We start from the raw sequence: 22,166 nt of genomic DNA, 5'->3' as shown, positions 1-22,166 counted from the left end.
ACCCACAGAATTCAGAAAGCTGATAAACATGCTTAAAGATGCATGCAAGATTCTAAATCTATTTCCCGGGTCATCTGAATTATCAACTTATCTGTAAAAACCTTATTATATTGGGGCTGGAGTTGTGGCTCAGTGGTAGAGCACTTGCCTGGCATGTTTGAGGCGCTGGGTTTGAATCTCAGCACCGCATATAAATAAATAAATGAAATAAAAGATCCATTTAGAACTAAAAAATATTTTTTAAAAAACTTATTATTTGGTACCATAAATTGAACCTGAACAAAATGGCACTTAACCACTGAGCCATATCCCCAGTTCCTTTTATTTTTTTATTTTGAGGGTCTCACTGCCTTGCTTAGTTGCTGAGGCTGGCCTCAAACTTGCAATCCTCCTGCCTCAGCCTCCCAAACTGCTGGGATTATAAGTATGTACACCACACTTGGCTGATGAACATATTTTGACCAAAAAGTCATCCTTAACTATGGTTTCTAAACAAACTGATTTTGGTGAAGTGTTATGGGGCAGCCTTTGTGAAATGGCTATAAATGCCAATGGCTATAAATCTCCATTCATCACCTGGAGATCCCCAGCCTGTCCTTGAGTCCTCCTCTCTGGCAACCTTCTCTAACTGTCAGCTATGTTAACCACGCCCCTGTTCTCAGTGCCTCCCGCTATTCCCCTCAGCACCTTAGACCGCAGTCTACCATCTATATGCCCTCCTCCACAACTGGAATGTGAGGGAAGGACAAGTGGCTCTGTCTTCTCTGTCACATGAATACATTTCTTTCTTTTTTCTTTTTCTTTTTTTTCTTGAGAGAGAGAGAGTTTTTAATATTTATTTTTTAGTTTTCGGCGGACACAACATCTTTGTTTGTATGTAGTGCTGAGGATCAAACCAGGGCCAGGCGAGCATGCTAACTTGAGCCACATCCCCAGCCCGACATGAATACATTTCTGATGAGGAAAATATTTAAAGTGACACAAGAAAAATATTTCCCTTTTGTTTTGTTTTAGAGCTGGGTATGGAATCCAGGGCTTCATGATGCTAGGCAAGTGCTACACCCTCAGTCAAATTTACATTTTTAATAACACTTTTAAATTAATCTTAATTTGGTATCCTACGATGCCACAGTATGATGCACTCATATTTAATGAAGTCTTCTGTATCCCCCTTGAATTCTTCACAAAATAACCAGGTGCAGTGGCACACACCTGATATCTCAGCAACTTGAAGACGAAGACAGGATGATCACAAGTTCAAGGCAGCCAGGGCAAATTAGTAAGACTGTCTCAAAATTTAAAAGGGCAGAGGGCAGTGGTACTGGGAACGTATCTGTGTGGCAGAGCCACCGAGTTCAATCCCCAGTCCCCCCCTCCCACTCACAATATCCACATAATAAAGTTGAGGAATTAAATGAGGAATGGTAAAATGCTGACAGTTTGTAGAAACTGGGTGATGGGGTGGTGGGAGTTCACTTTATATTCTACTATTGTACATGTTCAAAATTATCATAATAAAAGATTTTAAAAAGCAAGTCACTTATTTCTCCAAAGAAAATAATGATCTCTATTTCATCTTGGTCATAAACTTTTCAGAAAAAGAATCTAATGACGATTAAATTCACAATTGACATCACCCCAAGTTCACTCTGGTATTTAATGTATGTGTGCTTCACTTGGTTCTCTGTATATATTTTATTTCCTATTTTCTTATTTAACATTTCTCAAAAAGATTTCCAATCTTTGCCCTTCTCATTTTTCTTATCTGTATGGGCAAGGGGTAGATACAATTAAAATAACAAGAACTTTTATATTGGGTATCTCACTATATCCAAGATGTCATGCTGGATACTACCCCAATCTTTCTAGAAAGTTCATACTACATGAATACATTCTTGCTGTCAAAAAATTCTGATACAGAAAAGTCAAAACTCTTCTATGACCATAATCTCCTGAGTCTTCTCCTTCCTAGACTTAACCATAGTTATCAGGTTAGCATATTTTCTTTCCAATCTATGTGAATGTAGAAATGTCAGGTGCACAACCCACCTGCTACCCACTTTCACACATTTACACCTAAGGGACACCTAAGATGGTGGGAAGGCAAATGCCATGTACAAAGTTCCAATGCAGAAGGGACATCATGAAGCTGAGGAAACAAATGAACACCAGAGTGCCAGGTATAAGGAACCATGGAAAAGATCTAAGTCAAAAGGGTGTGGGATGCATGAGGCCATTATCAGGTTCATGTTTTGAGAAGACTGTGCTGGCTGCTACAGTGGTGCCAAAACATGGTGGAAGCTCCATAGGTACACATGTATCTGCTGCCTGAGTGGATAAACCAACAGAATCAAATTGTAGCAGTGGTGACATGAAGCAGGGAGAAGAACCCAGCACAAATAGCATTTGAAGCAGGGAAGGAGGGTGCAAGAGCTTAGAAGCGTAGAGAAAAGGGCCTAGATTGGAGAATGTCAACATCTAAGGGGCAGGGAAGAAAGGTGAGCCTGCAAAGGGATCCCCCCAGGAAGCAAGACACAAGGAAGGTGAGATGTTACTGAGGCCAGGGAGATGTGTATTTGAAGACAGTACAAGGAACCACATGGATTGCTCCTAAGAAGTCACGTCAGATGTTGAGTACAGTGGCACAGAAAGCTGAGGCAGGGGAATAGCAGGTTCAAAGCCAGCCTCAACAAAAGAGAGGCACTAAGCAACTCAGTGAGACCCTATCTCTAAATAAAATACAAAATAGGGCTGGGGATGTGGCTCAGTGGTCCAGTGTCCCTGAGTTTAATCCCCAGTATTAAAAAAAAAAAAAATCACATAAGATCAATCTAGAAAATCATCTGTTACATTTAACAACATGGAGGTCTCTGGCTTGGTGGAGTAATGAAGGGAGAAGCCAACTGGGGTGGCTTGTCAGATAAGGAGAGGTAGATATGTGGAGAGAGGTATCATCCGACAAATCGGATGTTAAAGAGGAGAAAGAGAAAGCACCAGCAGGAGGGAATTATGGAGGTCAAAGAGAGAGTCCACAAAGAACCTAGGAATGATATCCATGGGCAAGGCTTTGGCAGCTCTGACCAAGAGACCTGATGCCTTGACCAAAGGACTTCAGTCTCTGGTCTTCCCCACAGGAGTCTCCCTAGAGTGAGAGTAAGTCACCAGACCAGCAAAGCTTTAAACAATACTCATCATTAGCACTGATGGAAGGTGCAGGGCTTTACACATGTGTGATTTAACTTATCTTCATAGTAATCTATGAGAAACACTCTCAGACTGAGTAGAAGAGGGGTTAGGTAACTGTTAAGCCTCTTGTCACCTGGACATACCAGTCAAGGACCAAACCATGCGGCTGGGAGGAGTAGCTCAGTGGTAGAGTGCTTGTGTGAAACCCTGGGTTCAATCCCTAGAAACCCCCCAAAAACCCCAAAAAACAAAACAAACAACAACAACAACAAAGAACCAAATGAATAAAAGTCAGAGTTCCTAATCCACTGTCCACAGATCACTCACCTCATCCTCCCCAAGTTGTTTATTGAAAATATAGACCTCTGGGCCTGATCCAGAGCCACTGAATTAGAATTAGGGTGTGGGGCTTTTCTACAAGTGTCCAAGGTGCATTATGCCCAACAGAACCAAGAACCACTGCAGGAGCCCCAATCCCTCTTGACCAGCATCTGTCCTCCAAATTCATGTTTCCAAGGGTGTGGATTATCACACCTCTTAACTCCAAATCCACCTTCACTGTAATATCCCCACCCTGTAGCTGGTGCCATGCTAAACTCCATCAGTGGAGGGTGCTGGATTTTTTAATTTGTTCTAATTAGTTATACATCAAAGTGGAATGCATTTCTTTCCTTTTTTTTTTTGGTGGCCAGCAAACTGCAGCACCACTCTATGAGTGGTTCTATCTCAGAGAGTAGTATCTTAATAAGTTTTTTGTCAGCAGGCCACAGACATATACATCCTCTTCAACAAGGCCTAGCTCTGAGTGAGGCTTCTTCCTCAGATGCTCTGCATCAACCCTAAAGAGAGTGGCTGCTCCCTCTATTTGTTAATCTTGCATTCTGGAACATTCTCTTTTGCCCTTAGTAGGCAATCCTATTAATCATTCTTTAATCTTTCCCTGTTAAAATCATTGTGTGGAGAATGGGAAGTTATACTCCACATATGTCAAATATGTGTCAAATAATATGTCAAAATACATTCTATGTATGTTCTATGTATCCTCTATGTATAACTAAAAATAATTTTAAAAAAAGAAAAAAAAAAAAGAAATTGCTGTGTGAGTTCTGTCTCCTGATTGGATCCTGACTGATGTGATGCAGGGAGGAAAGAGCCACATGCATGCGCATAGGAAGACACTCAGGGTATGTTGTGAGATAAACAAAGGCAGGTGACAAAATGGTATGTATTTCATGTACATATACACACTAAAGTGTTGAAAATAATTATCTAGGGTGGGGGGACAATTATGTATGATTCCTTTACACATTTCTGTATTTTAGGTTTGTTTTTTATTTTACAGTGAAAAAATATTACTTCTATTAACAACAACAACAAGAAAAGACATACCTTTTACCTGAATAATTTTTATGAATTAATTAACTGGAGGTGCTGGAAGTTGAACCCAGTGTCTCATGCACTCTACCACTGAGCTATGCTCTCAGCCAAACTTACTAATATTAATATTTTAAAATATGCCAATTAACCAACAGGAGTTTTCTGGCTCAGGTATTACTAGGTTGGCTTCTATTTTCCAACCAGGTACCTGATTTATTTAAAAGTGTCTCAGAGCCCAAGCAATTCCACTTGATAAAGCAGTTACTGGTTGCTCACTGTATACGAGGTTCTTTCTCACTTCCATCTCTTAGGGAACAACATCCTTAACTTTGCTATAATGCACTGAGTTTTCTCACTGCGTCAATCAATCAATAAGTAAATAAAGAAAGTAGATGCACAGTTCCAGAATTGTATCCGAAACACATCCACACACTCACGTGTCCAACAAACCTTCACTGACGGCCCACTGCAGCCAGGTCCTACTGCAGACCTGGGATAGTGTGGAGAACTGGACAGGTGGCTCCACCTGTTCACTGCAGGGAGCAGAGGGAGAGGAGCATGTGGGATGTCACCATCTGAACTGAAACTCTGCCCACAGAACAGACAACAGGGGCTCCAAAGAAAGCACCTAACATCCAGGCAATAGGCTGTGGAATAACTTACGTACAGTAAAAATAAATCACAAATATATTCCTAGTTGAAAAAGATCATGGCCCACAGAATGGAAATGCAATGGCACCAAAACTGGTGGTCAATATTTATTATCAAAGTGCTTGTTTGTTTATTTACTCTACCTTTTTGTTGTATATGCTGTGGTGTAAGAGGTAAGGAACCTGGAAGTCCATCTTGCTCAGAAATATTGTCATCATCTTCACTGTCCACTTTGTGTGACCATGGTACCTTTTTGTTACAAAAGACATAGGAACAAACATGCAGTAAGTGTTGCCTGTATAAAATGTGCTCCTAACAGACTCAAATGCCTGATTTCATACCTTCCCCACTGCTACCCTCTTCCCTGAGCAACTAAGCTACTTTTCTTAGTGAGACCAAAAGGGTTACACCTGGTGGGGCTGCATGGGACCTACAAGCCCTCATGAAAAATCTGGGTCGCAAAGACAATGCCATCCAAATGATGCTCAGGCCATGAGGAGCTTCACAGCCCACCCATGCTGCCCGAGGGCACCTTCCCTTTTTCCTTCCTGCCACGGACAACGCAGAAAAGGGATTGTGTCTGGCATGCTCTGCACAACACCCAATACCACCCTACCCCATACTGACACTTTGTTATTAATTTCTGTGTGAGACAAGGACTGCTGAGCTGCCTGGGAGAACCCACCCCAGGCAACTATTTAGAATTGAGGTCCACTAAGTTCGCAGATCCAGTGTCATTTCTTGATGAAATGGAACCTTCCCCTCTATTAACACCTATGTAGGTATCATGAATGGTGGCAGGACCCCAGAGATGTCCTTTAGAGACCTATGGGCCAGAATGGGCTGTCTTGCAGAGGAGACATTCCCATCGGCAGGGCTCTAGGGGATATGGACAGAGGCCATCCAAAAGGAAATGCAGGGAAGCATATCCCGTAGGGTAAACTATGACCAACACTCTCGAGTCTGCTCCCGATTCTACAGTAAAATCTTGCCTATGATCAGCTTGGCTTAGTGGTGCTGTGCTAAAGGCATGAGCAGATATCCCCGAGGCTGGCAGGGAGGTGGTGGCAACCTTCAGCAAGGTGCCCCTAAGAGGGGGCATTTCAGAACCAAGAGCCAAAGCGACTAGGTCCACAGGCTCTGTGCACATGGCTCCAAGGTGATCAACTCAGGAGGACGGGCAGACAGGTCTCCCAATCTACTCATCATTTGTAGGAAGAAAAAAGAAATGGCCTCTTAGTTTTTATTCCCCAATAATAAACTGCCTTGTTCACCTCATCAAGGATATATTGTCACCCACTTAATTATTAAGGAAATATGAAATTATAAGAGCACTCAAAGAACATCATAAAGCTAGTCTACTAACTAAACTGGCAGTATGAACTCGTACTATGGCTAATCAAACATGCGTCTATGATCATACATATACCACTTGCTCAATGTGTATCCACCAGAAGAATAGACAGAGATATGCTTCAAAGGACACATTGACAATGTTCATAACAGCAATACTTCTAAGAGCCAAAGCTGGAAACAACCAAGCATCATCATCTGAATAAGTAATTGAATGGGATGTACAATGGAATATTAGACAACAATAAGAATGAGCCATCTACAGTGACACACAATAACTGAAGACTCTCCAAGACAAAGAATACAAACTACATGGTTAAATTTATGTAACATACAAAACAGGCTAAATTAAACTCAATTTTTTTTGGTGCTGGGGATTGAGTCCAGTGCCTTGTACATGTAAAGCATGTATTGTGCCACTGAGCTACACCCCCAGCCTTAACTCAGATTATTTTTAAAGATCTACTCTAATCTGGAGTCAAGACAATAATGAACTCTGGAGAAGGTGAGGATTGAGAAGGGGGACTTCTGGGCTATTTGCTATGTTATTTCTAATTGTGTGCATATGTGTGCACTTCTGGGATTGAATTAGGGTCTCACTAGACTGATGCTCAATCACTAAGCTGTATCTCCAGTCCACCCTCTTTTTTTGCTTTTGCCATACTAGGAATTGAACGCAGGGGCACTCCACCACTGAGCTACAGTCCTAGCTCTTTCTATTTTTTATTTTGAAATAGGGTCTCCAGTCCCTTCTTGATTAAAACAAAAAAATCTTCATGGTGGCTACTTTATGAAATGTAGTGAGTTGAACACGTATGATTTATGCACTTTTGTGCATTTTTTTAAAAGTTGTAGATGGACACAATATTTCTTATTTATTTATTTATTTAATGTGGTGCTGAGGATCAAACCAGGGCCTCATATGTGCAAGGCAAGCGCTCAACCACTAAGCTACAAACCCAGCCCCTTTGTGCATATTTAATATAACAATAAATTTTTATTAAAAATATACCTTCATGAAGAATCAAACATATTCTAACAGGATTAACTTAAAACTTAAAAAAATTCCCCAATACTTCTGACTGTGAAAATTCCCTCTGGTAACTAAAACAAAACTTGCTTGGGTATTGAAGGAAAGGCAGGCCCAGCTCTGTCCCAGTGCTCACCCAAACAGCAAAGAATGCCCTCCCTCCTCTGCCTGCAGCCCTTGTCCTGTGCTTCTTCATCCCAGGCACAATGGCACACACCTGCAATTCCATTTACTCAGGAGGCTGCGGCAGAAGAACCATGAGTTCCAGGCCAGCCTGGGCAACTTAGTGAGATGCTAGGTTTTACTGTTTCCAGTGTGACTTTTACCCCTGTACTGGCTACAGTTTTCCTTTTTTTTTTTTTTGCTAATTTACTCTTCATATCTTTCTCTTTCTGTGTCTCTTTCTCAGGGTCTTTATGTCAGTCCGAGCTGTTTTTAATTTCTTTTCAGAGTATGCAGGCTAGATAGATGCTGGACATAAAGGTGGGCTCTGCACGAGTGTTTCCTTTTAGAATCTCCTCTATGCTCTCTGCCCTTTGGGAATGACTGTGTTTCCTCTAGGACCCTCTACAACCTTGACCTCACTGCGCCCGTCAGGATCTCTATGGACCTTTGTAACTATGACATTGATATTCTGGAGCATCTGCATCCTGCCTGAGGTCTGTGGTGTTTTACAAATTACCAAATTGTTTCAGCTTTCAGCTGCTATGAAGGCTGGCACGAGAGTCCCTTGGCCTCCTTGTGGTCACTAGTGGTACAGGAGGTCCTGGTCTAAAGCAGAAAGGAAGAGGGGAAGGGGGAGGTCCCTTTTCAGCAGGTTGCTCTGTTTTTATTTTTCTATTTAGTGTATGTATGGACATATTTGAATTTAAGCTTGTTGCCTTATTTTCCTATGTGTTTTATATTTTCCTTTTCTCTATTCTTCTTTTGGGTTGACATCATCTTCAATTGTCCTATTTCTTTCACTCGTTTCCTTTTGAAATTATATTCTGATTTCATTCTAGTAGTTATCCTAGCAATTATAGCATGTATATCTTTTACTTTTTTTTTTTTTTTGTGGTGCTGATGATCAAAACCAGGGCTTCACCATGCCAGGCAAGTGCTCTACATCTGAACCTCAGCCCTATGCTTATTATTATTATTATTGGTAAAAGGGATTGAACTGGGGGACACTCGACCACTAAGCCACATCCCCGGCCCTATTTTGTATTTTATTTAGAGACAGGGTCTCACTGAGTTGCTTAGCACCTTGCTTTTGCTGAGGCTGGCTTTGAACACAATCCTCCCGCCTCAGTTTTCCAAGTCACTGGGATTATAATCCTATAATGGCTATAATCCCACTATGCCTGGTTCACTCTTTTATTTTGATATTTGGGATTGAACCTCATTTCTTTACCACTAAGCTACATCCTCACAGTACTAAGGGAGTGACTCAAAGAATATATACAATAAAACCTAGCAGGGGCATAGTGGCAATTACCTGTAATCCCATCTACTTAGAAGGTAGAGGCAGGAGGATCTCAACTTTGAGGCCAGACTCAGCAATTTAGCAAAACCTTGTCTCAAAATGAAAAGGACTGGGAACATAGATCAGTGGTAAGGTGCCCTTGGGTTCAATCCCCAGTACTAGAAATAATAAGGAGGTGGGGCTGTGGATATGGCTCAGTAGTAGAACACTTACCTAGTATGTGCAAGGCCCTGGTTTTACTCCCCTTAAAAAAAAAAAAAAAAGCACCAGATATGGTAGTGCTCACCTGTAATCCTAGCTACTCAGGAGGATAAGGCAGGAGGATCAGAATTTCAAGGCTGGCCCAGGCAACTAAGTGAGACCCTGCTCAAAATAAAATAAAAAGGGCTGGGGATGTAGTTTAGTGGTAGAGCACTTGCCTAGCATGTGTGAGGTCTGGGGTTCAATCCCCAGTATGGGGGAAAAAAAATTTACATAAAGTGTTGCTGAAAGGGAAAACATGGAGAAGAGAGGGTGCTATAGTTTAGATGTTGGATGATCCCCAAAGGTCCATTAGTGAAATGTTTCATTTCCAAGGTGGAGCCATTGGGATACAGTGGAATATTTAGGAGAGATCTCTTTTTGGGGTGTGTCCCCTACAGGGATCATGAGACCCTGGCCCTGACCTCTTTTGCTCGTAGCAATGAGATGAGCAGGTTGCTCCACCACGTTCCATCATTGCCATCCAGCATGCCCACCAGAGGCCTAATCTTGAACTAAAACTAGAACATAAAACAAACCTTTTCCTTTTATAAGTTAATAATCTCAGATATTTTGTTGTAGTGATGGAAAGCTCACCGACATAAGGAACAAGAATAAGCGATATAGAAGACAAATTAAGGAGATCCAACAAATGTATAACTAGCATTTCCAAAGAAGAAAAGAATGAGTAGATAATTCAAAGGTAAAATAGAGGAAGAAATTTTCTGAAAATAAAAAAGGAAAATGAGATTTATGTGTGCAGAATTAAATTATATACTAAATTTCAAGAAAGAAGGAAAAAATAAATACCGTGATTATTTCTGCTGAAGTTACTAAAGGATAAAGAATGATCCTACTACAAAGGTTATCAGACAGACAGAAAAATTGTTACCTCAAAGGGAAACATTTTTCTGGCTGTAACTCCTTCTCAGCCCTTCACTCTTATTCTTTCAGCAGCTTTTCCAGAAAAGTAGAGGTCCTCTGCTATGTTTTCACCCTGACCAAATGGAATACTGTGACTATGGATTCTGATGTGGGCTCTCTGGCACCTACCAAGATGCCTGCTACTCATTAGATGCTCAATAAACATATGTTGAATTTTTCAACTACCCAAAGACCATTTCCTCCCTGATACAACCCATTATTGGTTGAACAAACTAAGATGCAGAGAGATGATCTGGCTTACCTAAGCCATACGACTGTGAGGCAGAGAAGCTGGGACTTGCTGTGCTCACTGGGCTCTACATTCCCCTGAACTGACCACAAATTAATGCACCCACTTTCCCTTTAGCCTTACTCTTGGGTAGCACCGACAAGAAAACTGCAGAGAATGAGACTTTCCATTGTTAGGCCACTTCTGAGAAGGTGCACAATTCACATGAAGATGTTGGCCCAAACTATCCTGAAACATACAGAGGCATGAGGAACACTCTTAGAACCAAATTGCCTGATTAGGGGTTGATCTATTTCCTTATCTTAATAGTTTTGACAATTGTTTGCTTTAAAGGAAGTATAAATAACATCATAAAACCACCTACTTTATCACTAGATGCTACTAACCTTAAAGATGATATTGCCTATAAGAGCAAATTTATAAAACTGTCTTCTATATATTTACTATAGATTTTCTGAAATCTGGGATAAACAATTACAGGCAATATCATCTTTAAGGTTAGTAACATCTAGTGATAAAGTAAATGGTTTATATGCTCTATATGTCTATTTTTCAAGGGTGTGTGTGTGTGTATACTATATAGTGACACATATATACAGTGTATAAATTTATGTATGTATAAATTTGTGTATAAATAATAATGTATACATACATGTATAAATGGATATATAGCATATAAATACACTATATAGTGATATATCTAGTAAATGTGTGTGTGTGTGTGTGTCTATATGTAGTATGTGGGTTTATTTGTTTGTTTATTTTTGTGTTGCTAGGGCTGGGACCCAGGCCATCACACATGCTTAAGAATACATTCTAGGGCTGCAGTCGTGGCTCAGTGGTAAAGCGCTTGTCTGGCATGTGTGAGGGCCTCGGTTCAATCCTCAGCACCACATATAAATAAAGATCTATTGACAACTTAAAAAAAAAAAAAAAAGTATACACTCTACCACTGAGCTACATCCCCAACCCAAGGGAATATATTTTAATCATATTATAAATTTAGAAATACTTGGTCAATTCCAAAAAGAAGTTTTATGTTGTGGAATTAGTTCTGATAAGTATGAGGGCTATAAATATAAAACTTTCCTTTTTTAAGAATTTTTTTCACAATGCATTTATTTTATTTATTTTTCTGTGGTGCTGAGGATCAAACTCCAGCCCCTATAAATAAAAATTTGAACTGTAAACAGGGGAGACTGGTCGCCCTGTGCCTCTGCCAAAGGTGAGTTGGGTGATCATGGGCAAGTCATTTATTCTGTTTCTTTACATACTTAACTCGGGATGGGAAATAAATGATACATGTAAAAAGAAACAAACAAAGATAGTAAATGTAAACTGTCTTGCATATATCAAAAGCTCAGGAAAGGTCAACATAACCTCTGCCCCCCTCACCTTCCTCATGAAAAAAACTAACAAATCTATGGCAAATTGAAATCCCTTTCCGGTTTAAGGCACCTTTCGTTGCTGCTGTGCAGGTTATGATGAGACCTTTCGATGGACATCACTTATTCAAACTCTAGTTCCTATGTTGTACAGGGAAGAGACTTCCTGTTGGCTGGGACGTATAGGAACATGGAGACTGGCATACACACACTGCTGGTAGGAAGGTAAAATAGAGAAGCTGCTTTTAGGACAATTTGGCAATATCTAACTTGGCAATATCTAATTGATGCAGCAGACACAGGTACACATATCGGATATGTGCATGGAAACAACCTAAGTGTTCATCCGTAGGTTAGTAAATAGATAAATCAACAGGGATCGGTCTCAAAACTGCAATGAAATGAAAAAGCAAAGTAGTAGAATAATTGGTACTATAAGATGACCTTATATAATTAAAAAATAAAGCATTATAGTTGTTCACTTGCACTTATTTGTGGTAAAAGAGTAAAAATACAGACTTCTAGAATGTACTCCAAATCCAAGAGATGGGTTTCCAGGGAGTGGAGGTGGGAGACAAAGACAATTTCAACCCTGACTGTAACCTTCTATTTCTTTTATTAAATAAATAAAGAAAAGAAAAGAAAAAAGCCAGGTGTGTTGGTGCACACCTATAATCTCAGCAACTCAGGGGGTGCTGAGGCGGGAGAAGTGTAGTTCTAGGCCAGCCTCAGCAATGTAGGGAAAACCTATCTCAAAATAAAAAATAAAAAGAGCTGGGGATATAGCACCAATGTTAAAGCACCCCTGGGTTCAATCCCCAGTATAAGAAAAGAAAAAAAAAAAATAGGGGTCTTGAGGGCATGGCTCAGTGCTAGAGTGCACGCTTAGCATGTGCAAGGCATTGAATTTGATCCTTGGCATCAACAAACAAAACAAAAACCTGAGGGGGAAGAATGGAAACACTAATGTATTACATTATTTTCTACTTATCAAATTTTAAAAATAAAATTTCTTGCTACACATGGGTCCTAAAGTCACCATAATAGACTTGCCTAAAAATATACTATTTGTCCGTTGAATAATAAGGCTGCATAAGTTCTATAATTCTTTCTTCTAAGGGAGATGTGGTGACAAACTTCACTGCTGGAGTAGTTAAGTGATATAACTGTGTCTGTAACATCAGTATCAAAGAATCAGACAGAAAATGTGTAGATAAGGCTCTGGGGATGTGGCTCAAGCGGTAGCGCGCTAGCCTGGTATCCATGCGTCCCAGGTTCGATCCTCTCCATGACATACAGAGAAAAGAAAATGTGTAGATAAAGAGCAATGAACTTCATCTAAGTCTTCTAGAACCCTGCAATGGCACAGCTTGAGGCCCTGAACAGCATCTGCAGGTTCCAGCAATATTCACTATATGGAAATCTACTTTTGCATATTAAAGTCTACATATGTTGGAAAGTGAAAGCTAGTTCATGAAATACTCACATAAGGATTCCTTGAAGTAAGTTCCCTAAGCCCATTTAGAATGTGTGTTAATATAGTGTAAGATAACTAATATAACCAATGTAAATACAGCTTGATGCTGTGAGTCTACGTGTGCAGTCACTATGACAATGTGCCAGTGTGATGGTGACAAAAGAAAACAGGAAAAAGATTACGGTGCTCTTTTGCCAGTAAAGAAATGGTGCTATTCATTTTCCAAAACCCTGGGAGCACAGTTTAAAACATCAGGATTAGATCACAAGCCCTGGGTTCAATCCCCAGCATCACAAAAAACAAATATAAATCAGGATTATTAGAGCGGTTGGCCCTTTCAACCTCACTGTACCTTGTCCCCTCCAATGTGAGACAGGGCAATGAACAGAACTCCTCACAGAGTTAGTGGTAGGTCAGCTAAGAAAAATGCATGTCACTACACATGGTAAACAGCAAAGAAGGTCACTACTGTTGAGATGCATGACAATGTTCCTCTCACTGGATGCAAATCTGAAGAAAGGTTGCAAGGTACACACTGATAACTAGAAAAGTGACAGGAGAATTAGCTTTCAAGGTCAGAGGAAAGAGCAGAATTACTAGTTTCTCATTGAAATCAACATTTGTCTTTGAATGACTCAACTTTAAAAGGTAAAGAAAAGAGGTTTAAATTTTAACCTAACCAGATAGAAAAAAGGCTGGACACATTAAACAAATAAAAGCCCCAGAGCAATCAAATGCAGAATAGCGAAAAGAGAATGTTTAGGCCTACTTTGGAATATGGGAATCACCTGATTTTTGTGTGATGTAGCATACACAGCATCACTATGACCTCCTTCTTCTTTCCAGGCACTGCCATTGCCCAGCTCCTTGTCACTGGACAACGCCTGCATTTCAGAGTCCTCTTCATCCCCACAGCCCAGTGTTTCAAAGGATGGTAAAGAAGTTCTTCTTCCCAACTCATTCTGCCATGTCGGTCTGTATTAGAACATTGAACAGTAAATTAAATAAACAACTTCATCCTTGAAATCAAAATACACACATATTAAATGCACTGCCTCCAAATCCCCACCAGAGAAGTACTGTAATACATTACAAATGTATAGAAGCATGAAGATTAAATCATCCACTCTCCCATCTCTTTATATACTCTTGGTATTTATCTTTTTTTCTATTTTTACAGTTATCACTGCCTACATATGTAATTTGTCTTGTTATTAATAATGTTGTTAACAGTCAATATTTTATTGTTTTGTTTTTTGGTACTGGGGATTAAACCCAGGGGTGCTCTATCACTGAGCTACACATCCCTACCCCTTTTTATTTTTTAGTTTAAGACAGGACCTCATTAAGTTGCTCAGGCTGGCATTAAATTTGTGATGCTCCTGCCTCAGCTTCCCAAGTCACTGATTATAGGCATGCATGACTATAACTGGCTAACAGTTAACATTTTAAAAGATAAGAATAAGGCTGGGTATGCGTAACTCCCTGAGTTTGATCCCCAGAGCACGTGCCCATGCACACACATATACAGTAAGAATCAAATAGATATCCCAGTTTAGTCAGCAATTCCCCTTCTTCGGTGGGTTTTTTTTTTTCCTGATTTTCACTGCAATAAATAACCCCATAATGAACACATATGTGCAAATAACCTCTTCTATTTTAAGAATTAGTTCTAGAAAACAAACCATCATATGATAAGTTGCTGAGTCAAATGGATTGAACATTTTGTGTCTGTATAATACAGCACAAAAGTCATTTCACAAAACATTTTCTCAATCTATAACTACATGAGTAAATTTTTTTTAATTTGCCAAAACAATTTAAATCTCACTAAATACACATTTCTTACCGAGAATAAATATTTTCCATATATTAGTGTTTCAGTCATAATTCTTCTATTGTGAATTAACTACATAAATCCTGTGGTTTACTTCTAGTATGTCCAATCCAGTTTGAAGTTAACTTTTTCATCTAGGAAAATTAAAATCCTGTCTTATTTCTTGCTGTAAATATTTTTCCTATTTATAATTTTATCTTGGCTACATGAATTTTGTTAGCATACAGATTAAAAATACTTTTTTGGCTGGTCACAGTAGCGCACGCCTATAATCCCAGTGACTCAGGAGGATAAAATAAGTTCAAAGCCAGCCTCAGCAACTTAGCAAGGCCCTAAGCAATGTAGAAAGACCCTATCTCAAAATTAAAAAATCAAAAAGGCTGGATAAGCACATAACACATAATTGCTCAGTGATTAAGTGCCCCTAGATTCAACCCCTTTGAGGACTGGGGGAATAACTCAGTGGTAGAGCACTTGTCTAACATGCACAAGGGACTGGATTTGATCACAGGTATAGCAAAAGCAAAACAAAACTAAATAAAAAATTTTAACCTTTTAAATTCTTAGCTTAGAAGTAAATAGCAGTCATCTCCCTGAGAAGTTTGATAAGACTGGCCACTGGATTTCACGGTCATATTTATGTGTACATACATAATAATCTTTCACTCAATAGTTTATTTTGGTGTATGACTCAGACAAGGCTCAAAGCTGATTTGTTTCTGAATATTGTTAATCAATATATTGTGGAATCCTTTCTTCCCCCTTGATCTTTGGAGTAGCTTCTATTAAAGATTTGATATGCTTGTAAACTCAAGGTTCAACTCAGGCATTCAAGACACCTCTCAGACACTGAGTCTAGCACTATGTTCACTACTTTAATAGTATGTTTTAAAATATGATGGGGCTGGGGCTAGGGTTGCGGCTCAGCAGTAGAGCACTCACACATGTGGGGCGCTGGGTTCAATCCTCAGCACCACATAAAAATAAAATAAAGGTGTTGTGTCCAACTACAACTAAATCATGATATTTAAAAAAAAATATGATAGGGCTTATCCAGCCCTTCTACAGGGCTAGTATTCTTCCTTTCTAGATTTCTTTCTTTTTTTTTTTAATATTTTTTATTTGTCAATGGACCTTTATTTTAATTTATCTATATGTGGTGCTGAGAATCAAACCCAGTGCCTCAAACATACTAAGTACGTACCCTACCACTGAGCCACAACCCAGTCCTCTAGATTTCTTTTGATGGTGTTATGTGCTTATCCTTTTCAATTAGTTTTATACCTAAATTCTTATTTTGTCAGTGTAATTTTTACCAGAAGAAAAAATGGCTATATTCAAACATCTCAAAAATAGAGTCAAAATTTTAAAAAAAATTTTTTTTTAGGGCTGGGGTTGTGGCTCAGCAGTAGAGGGCTTGCCTGGCACGTGCAAGACCCTGGGTTCGATTCTCAGCACCACATAAAAATAAATAAATATATAAAGGCATTGTTTACAACTAAAAGAAATAAATATTTTTTAAAAATATATTTTTTTTAGTTGTAGATGGACACAATTCCTTTATTTTATGTATTTATTTTTATGTGGTGCTGAAGATCGAACCCAGTGCCTCACATATGCTAGGTGAGTGTCCTACCACTGAGCCACAACCCCAGCCCTAGAGTCAAGATTAAAATGGAAAAATAGAAACACAACTTAGAAGAAAAAAAAAAAAAAAAATATATATATATATATATATAATACTATAGTGGAAAATGTCTTTATAAATATAAACATAATGACAGAAACTATAAGGAGAAAGATAAATTCTGCTACATTAAAAATATAGAGGGCTGGGACTGTGGCTCAGCAGTAGCGCACTCGCCTGGCATGTGTGAAGCACTGGGTTCGTTTCTCAGCACCACATATAAATAAATAAAATAAAGATCTATCAACAACTAAGAAAAAAATGTTTTTAAAAAATACAGAATATTTGGTGTCAACATACCTTATATATAATCAGGATATGATAAATTATTATATAATGGTGTATTAAGAATTGTAATGCAAAAAATAATAATAATAAAAAAATAGAATATTTGGTATTGCTACATTAAAAATACAGAATATTTGGTGTATATATATATATATATAGATAGATAGATAGATATATATAGATATATATATAGATGTGTATGTGTGCATGTGTGTATATACATACATACAGGCTAGGGGTATAGTTCAGTGATCAAGTATGTGCATAGTATGAGCAAGACTCTGGGTTTGATCCCCAGAACCAAAAAACAAAACAAAAAATTGTATATATATGACAGTTAAAATGGCAAATTTAAGCCAGGCACAGTGACACATTGCCTGTAATCCCAGTGACTCAGGAGGCTAAGGCAGAGGATATCAAATTTGAGGGCAGCCTCAGCAATTTAGTAAGACCCTAAGCAACCTGGGGAGACCCTGTCTCAAAACAAAAAAATAATAGGGAATGTGAATATAGCTCAGTGGCAAAATACCCCTGGGTTTAGGGCTGGGACTGTGGCTCAGCTGTAGCGCACTTGCCTAGCATGTATGAGGCACTGGGTTGGATTCTCAGCATCATGTATAAATAAATAAAATAAGATCTATCAACAACTAAGAAAAAAAATCTAAAAAATACCTCTGGGCTTAATCTCCAGTGTATATATATGCAAATTAGATGTCCTCATTCTCACCCACAAGCCCTAAAAGCCCATCAGTGTCTTTGGTGCTCTTAGGGCACATTCCAACCCTCTGAACAAGATACCAAAGGCCACCCACCCCACTCATTGTCCCCATCACTGGAGCCCTCACAGACACAAACATCTGCCTTCAATTGCTGCCATGTCTCTGGTCCCTGTTTCAGGGTAATTTATGTATGTCCCCAAGTGCTCCCCTCAACCCGCGCTTCCCCCAGAGGAAACCCTCCTGACCTCTCAGCCCTGTGTCAGCTCAAACCAAGCTGATGCAATAAAGAAAAGCTGTTCAAAGGGAAAACAGGCAAAACTTGCATGAGTACTCGGAGGAGAGATTCTGGAGGAGTAATGAGAAAACTCTATTTGGGTTGTAGCACAGAGAATCTTACTCAGGGCTAAAAGCCAACACTAAATTCACTGGCCCTGTGCTGTCATTAAAATCACCAGTGCTTTTACAAGTTTAGGGAGACACTTTGGAGAAAATTCTGATTCAAGGGCAATTAATGTCCCTGGACAGTGTCCCATTGACACTAAGGATAAAACCTGACAACTAAGTCTCTTATCATAAATATCATACACACATGTGCATGCCCTCTCCCACACACACACAGTGAAGATGCTGAGCTGCTCCTCTTCTGTCCCCAGCAAAAGCAGAGCCAGCAATACTGTTCCTACCCAAGCCCGTGCTCTGAGCTGGTGGCATAGGGCTGGATGAAGCTGTCCTTTTCCACGATGGAGACCTCACTTTCAGATCGGGATCTCTGGCGAGGCTGGGGAATGGCAACGGTCCGCCCAGTCAGTGTTGTTGCCAGAATGACTGCAGCCAGAGCAGATCTGTGGGTGAAAACATTCCAGTGGGACAGTGAGACAGGGACACTCTGGTGTCTAACTGAACACCTATGGCCTACATGCCCATAGCCTGCTATGTACCATCAGACCATCTCGCTTAATTCTCACATCAACTGTATGAAGCAATTATCACCCCATTTTTCAAGCAAATTTAACTTGTAAAGATTTTCTAGCCAATAGCAGGTATAACCAGATCTCTAGTCCTGGAAGTCAGATCCCAAAGCCTATCTTCAAATAGTTTTCTTATTAAAATGAAAGATCAGAATGGAAGAAAAAAGAGATATAAAAATAAAGAAATGATGTAAAGGGATGTTTTTAAAACTCTTGCAAATTATTTAAAAATAGGTTATAGGAAAGATAGAAAAAACAGGTTCAACCTCCTGCCAAAAAAAGCCAAACAAAACAAAAGAACAGAGTCCGAACTGTCCCAGCTTATTGCCTGGGAAAATTTCCAGGTCACACAGCACAGGGAGAAGGAACTGAGGTGGGGCCAGGCAGACTCTCTGAGTTGAGAGATAGAGCTGAGAGTCCATGACACCAAGGCAGACAGAATTTGCAAGACAGAGTATTAGAAAGGAGAGAACTGCACAGAGAGAAACTTAGAGATCTGCAGAAGGTCCCCAAGTGTTAAGCAGAATATTCCTCAGCACACATGTGCAAAGAAACGATCCAAGGCTGGAAGAAGAGCCATCCAAAGACATTAGAGGAACAGTGCCAGACGCTTACACAAGGCCTGGGACAGTGCCTGTTCCCACCAGATGGACTGGAAAAACGTATCATTCATGGGACACTGGGTACACAACTCGGAAAGGTCTGGCCTCAGTGGTGGGAAATAGCTAGTCCTACTTGAGCACTGTTCCAGACACTCCCTAACACATCAAACTCAAAAGATTCAACTGTTTCCTAGTAGCTTAACCGTATCCCAGAACAAAGACCAGTAAGATTTATAGGAATATAAAAATTTCAACAAGGTAAAATTCACAATGTGTTGTATTCAAAAAATAACCAGGTACATAAAGTGACAGAACATGATCTCTTATGAACAATCAATTGAAGCCCACTCAGAATTGAACATATATGTGAAAATTGGCAGAAAAGAACATTAAGAGGGCTATTATAACTGTATTCCATATGTTCAAAAAGGAGATGAAATGACAATATCAGAGATGAAAAATACACTGATACAGCAGATTAATCATTGCAGAAGACAAAAGCAACAGGAAATAACCAAAATGAAAAGAAAAAAAATTTTAAAAAGCATCAGTGAGATGTGGATTTTAAAAAATGCTGTTGTTCAATGTTTAAACCACTAAGTTTTGGTGCAGTATGTTACACAGCAAAATACTGATAGGCAGCAGACAGCATGAGCAGTGGGAACATGAAGTTCAGGTGCCAGGACTGGACCGACCACATGCTTTCTCCTAAAAAGCAACTTACCTAAGGCCATTCTGGCCCTACTCTGGCAAGTCAACAGGGTATGTTGCATTCCTCAGCAAACAACCTGTTATCTCTCAAGGCTCTTGACTATAAGATTCCTCCCTGCCAATAAGAACATGCTAACTCTGAAGGGTAACCATAAAATCTGTTAAAAACACATTTCATCATTTACTAAAAACAGTCAATTAATTATTTATCAATTAAAACTGGTCAGCACAAACCAAGGTGACCAAGAGTTACCTTTAGGTCTTTATCATATGAATTTTTTATTAATTATTTATTTATTCTGATTTGTTATATATGACGGCAGAATGAAATTCATTTCATCTTATACATATAGAGCACAATTTTTCAAGTCACTGGTTGTACACAAAGTATTTTTACATCATTCACGTCTTCATACATGTACTTAGGGTAATGATGTCTAACTCATTCCACAGACGTTTCCTATCCCCATTTACCTCTTCCCCTCCCTCATCTTCATCCTATCTAAAGTTCCTCCATTCCTCCCATGCTCCCCCACCCCCATCACCATGATGAGTCAGCATCCTCATATCAAAGAAAACATTCGGCTTTTGGTTTTGGGGATTGGCTAACTTCACTTAGTATTATATTCTCTAACTCCATTCATTTACCTGCAAATGCCATGATTTTATTCTCTTTTAATGCTGAGTAATATTCCTATGTATGTGTGTGTGTATATGTGTGTGTGTGTATATATATATATATATACACCAAAGTTTCCCTATCTATTCATCAACTGACGGGCATCTGGGTTGGATCCTCAATTTAGCTATTGTGAACTGTGCTGCTATAAACATTGATGTGGCTGTGTCCCTGTAGTATGCTATTTTTAAATCCTTTGGGTATAAACCAGAGTGGGATAGCTGGATCAATTAGTGGTTCCACTCCAAGTTTTCCAAGGATTCTCCATACTACTTTCCAGATTGGCTGCACTAATTTGCAGTCCCACCAGCAATGCATGAGTGTGCCTTTTCCCCCACATCATCGCCAACACTTGCTGTTTGTATTCTTGATAGCTGCCATTCTGACTGGAGTGAGATGAAATCTTAGTTTTGATTTACATTTCTCCAATTGCTAGAGATGTTGAACATTTTTTCATATATTTGTTGATTGATTGTATATCCTCTTCTGAGAAGTGTCTATTCAGTTCCTTGGGCCATTTATTGATTGGGTTATTTGGGTTTTTTTTTTTTTTTTTTTGGTGTTAAGGTTTTTGAGTGCTTTCTATATCCTGGAGATTAGTGCTCTATCTGATGTGCTGTGGTAAAGATTTGCTCCCATTCTGTAGGCTCTCTATTCACCTCACTGATTGTTTCTTTTGCTGAGAAGAAGCTTTTTAGTTTGAATCCATCCCATTTATTGATTCTTGGTTTTAATTCTTGCACTACAGGAGTCTTATTAAGGAAATTGGGGCTAATCTGACATGATGGAGATTTGGGCCTACTTTTTCTTCTATTAGGCACAAGGTCTCTGGTTTAATTCCTACTTCCTTGATCCACTTTGAGTTGAGTTTTGTGCATGATGAGAGACAGAGGTTTAATTTCATTTTGTTACATGTGGATTTCCAGTTTTCCCAGCACCATTTGTTAAAGAGGCTATCTTTTCTCCAATGTATGTTTTTGGTTCCTTTGTTTAATATGAGATAACTGTAATTACGTTAGTTTGTCTCTGTATCCTCTATTTTGTACCACTGGTCTACAGGTCTATTTTGGTGCCAATACCATGCTGTTCTTGTTACTATTGCTCTGCAATATAGTTTAAGGTCTGGAATAATAATGTTACCAGCTCACTCTTCTTGCTGAGGCTATTATGAATATCCATATGCTTTGGCTATTCTGGGTCTCTTGTTTTTCCAGATGAATTTCATGATTGCTTATTCTATTTCATAGAATGTCTTTGGGATTTTGGTTGGGATTGCATTGTATAGCGCTTTTGGTAGTATGGTCATTTTGACAATATTAATTCTGCCTATCCAA

The 22,166-nt window shown here is 39.2% G+C and overlaps 1 protein-coding gene across 2 annotated transcripts in view; it reads right to left on the bottom strand.

Moving 5' to 3' along the window:
- Positions 1-22,166, bottom strand: part of Cep89 (centrosomal protein 89) — a 62,958-nt gene that overhangs the window by 31,691 nt on the left and 9,101 nt on the right. For both annotated transcript variants that reach the window (XM_027941430.2, XM_071604409.1), the window contains exons 3-5: positions 18,556-18,714; positions 14,130-14,316; positions 5,358-5,463 (exon numbers count right to left, since the gene is read on the bottom strand). In XM_027941430.2, the coding sequence (XP_027797231.2) occupies positions 5,358-5,463; positions 14,130-14,316; positions 18,556-18,714 (452 nt within the window). The remainder of the gene's footprint in view (positions 1-5,357; positions 5,464-14,129; positions 14,317-18,555; positions 18,715-22,166) is intronic.

Source organism: Marmota flaviventris, chromosome 18 (assembly GCF_047511675.1).
Source record: "Marmota flaviventris isolate mMarFla1 chromosome 18, mMarFla1.hap1, whole genome shotgun sequence".
Taxonomy (NCBI): domain Eukaryota; kingdom Metazoa; phylum Chordata; class Mammalia; order Rodentia; family Sciuridae; genus Marmota; species Marmota flaviventris.
The sequence above is the reverse complement of the archived record's forward strand: the minus strand, read 5'-3'. Positions and strand labels throughout refer to the sequence as shown.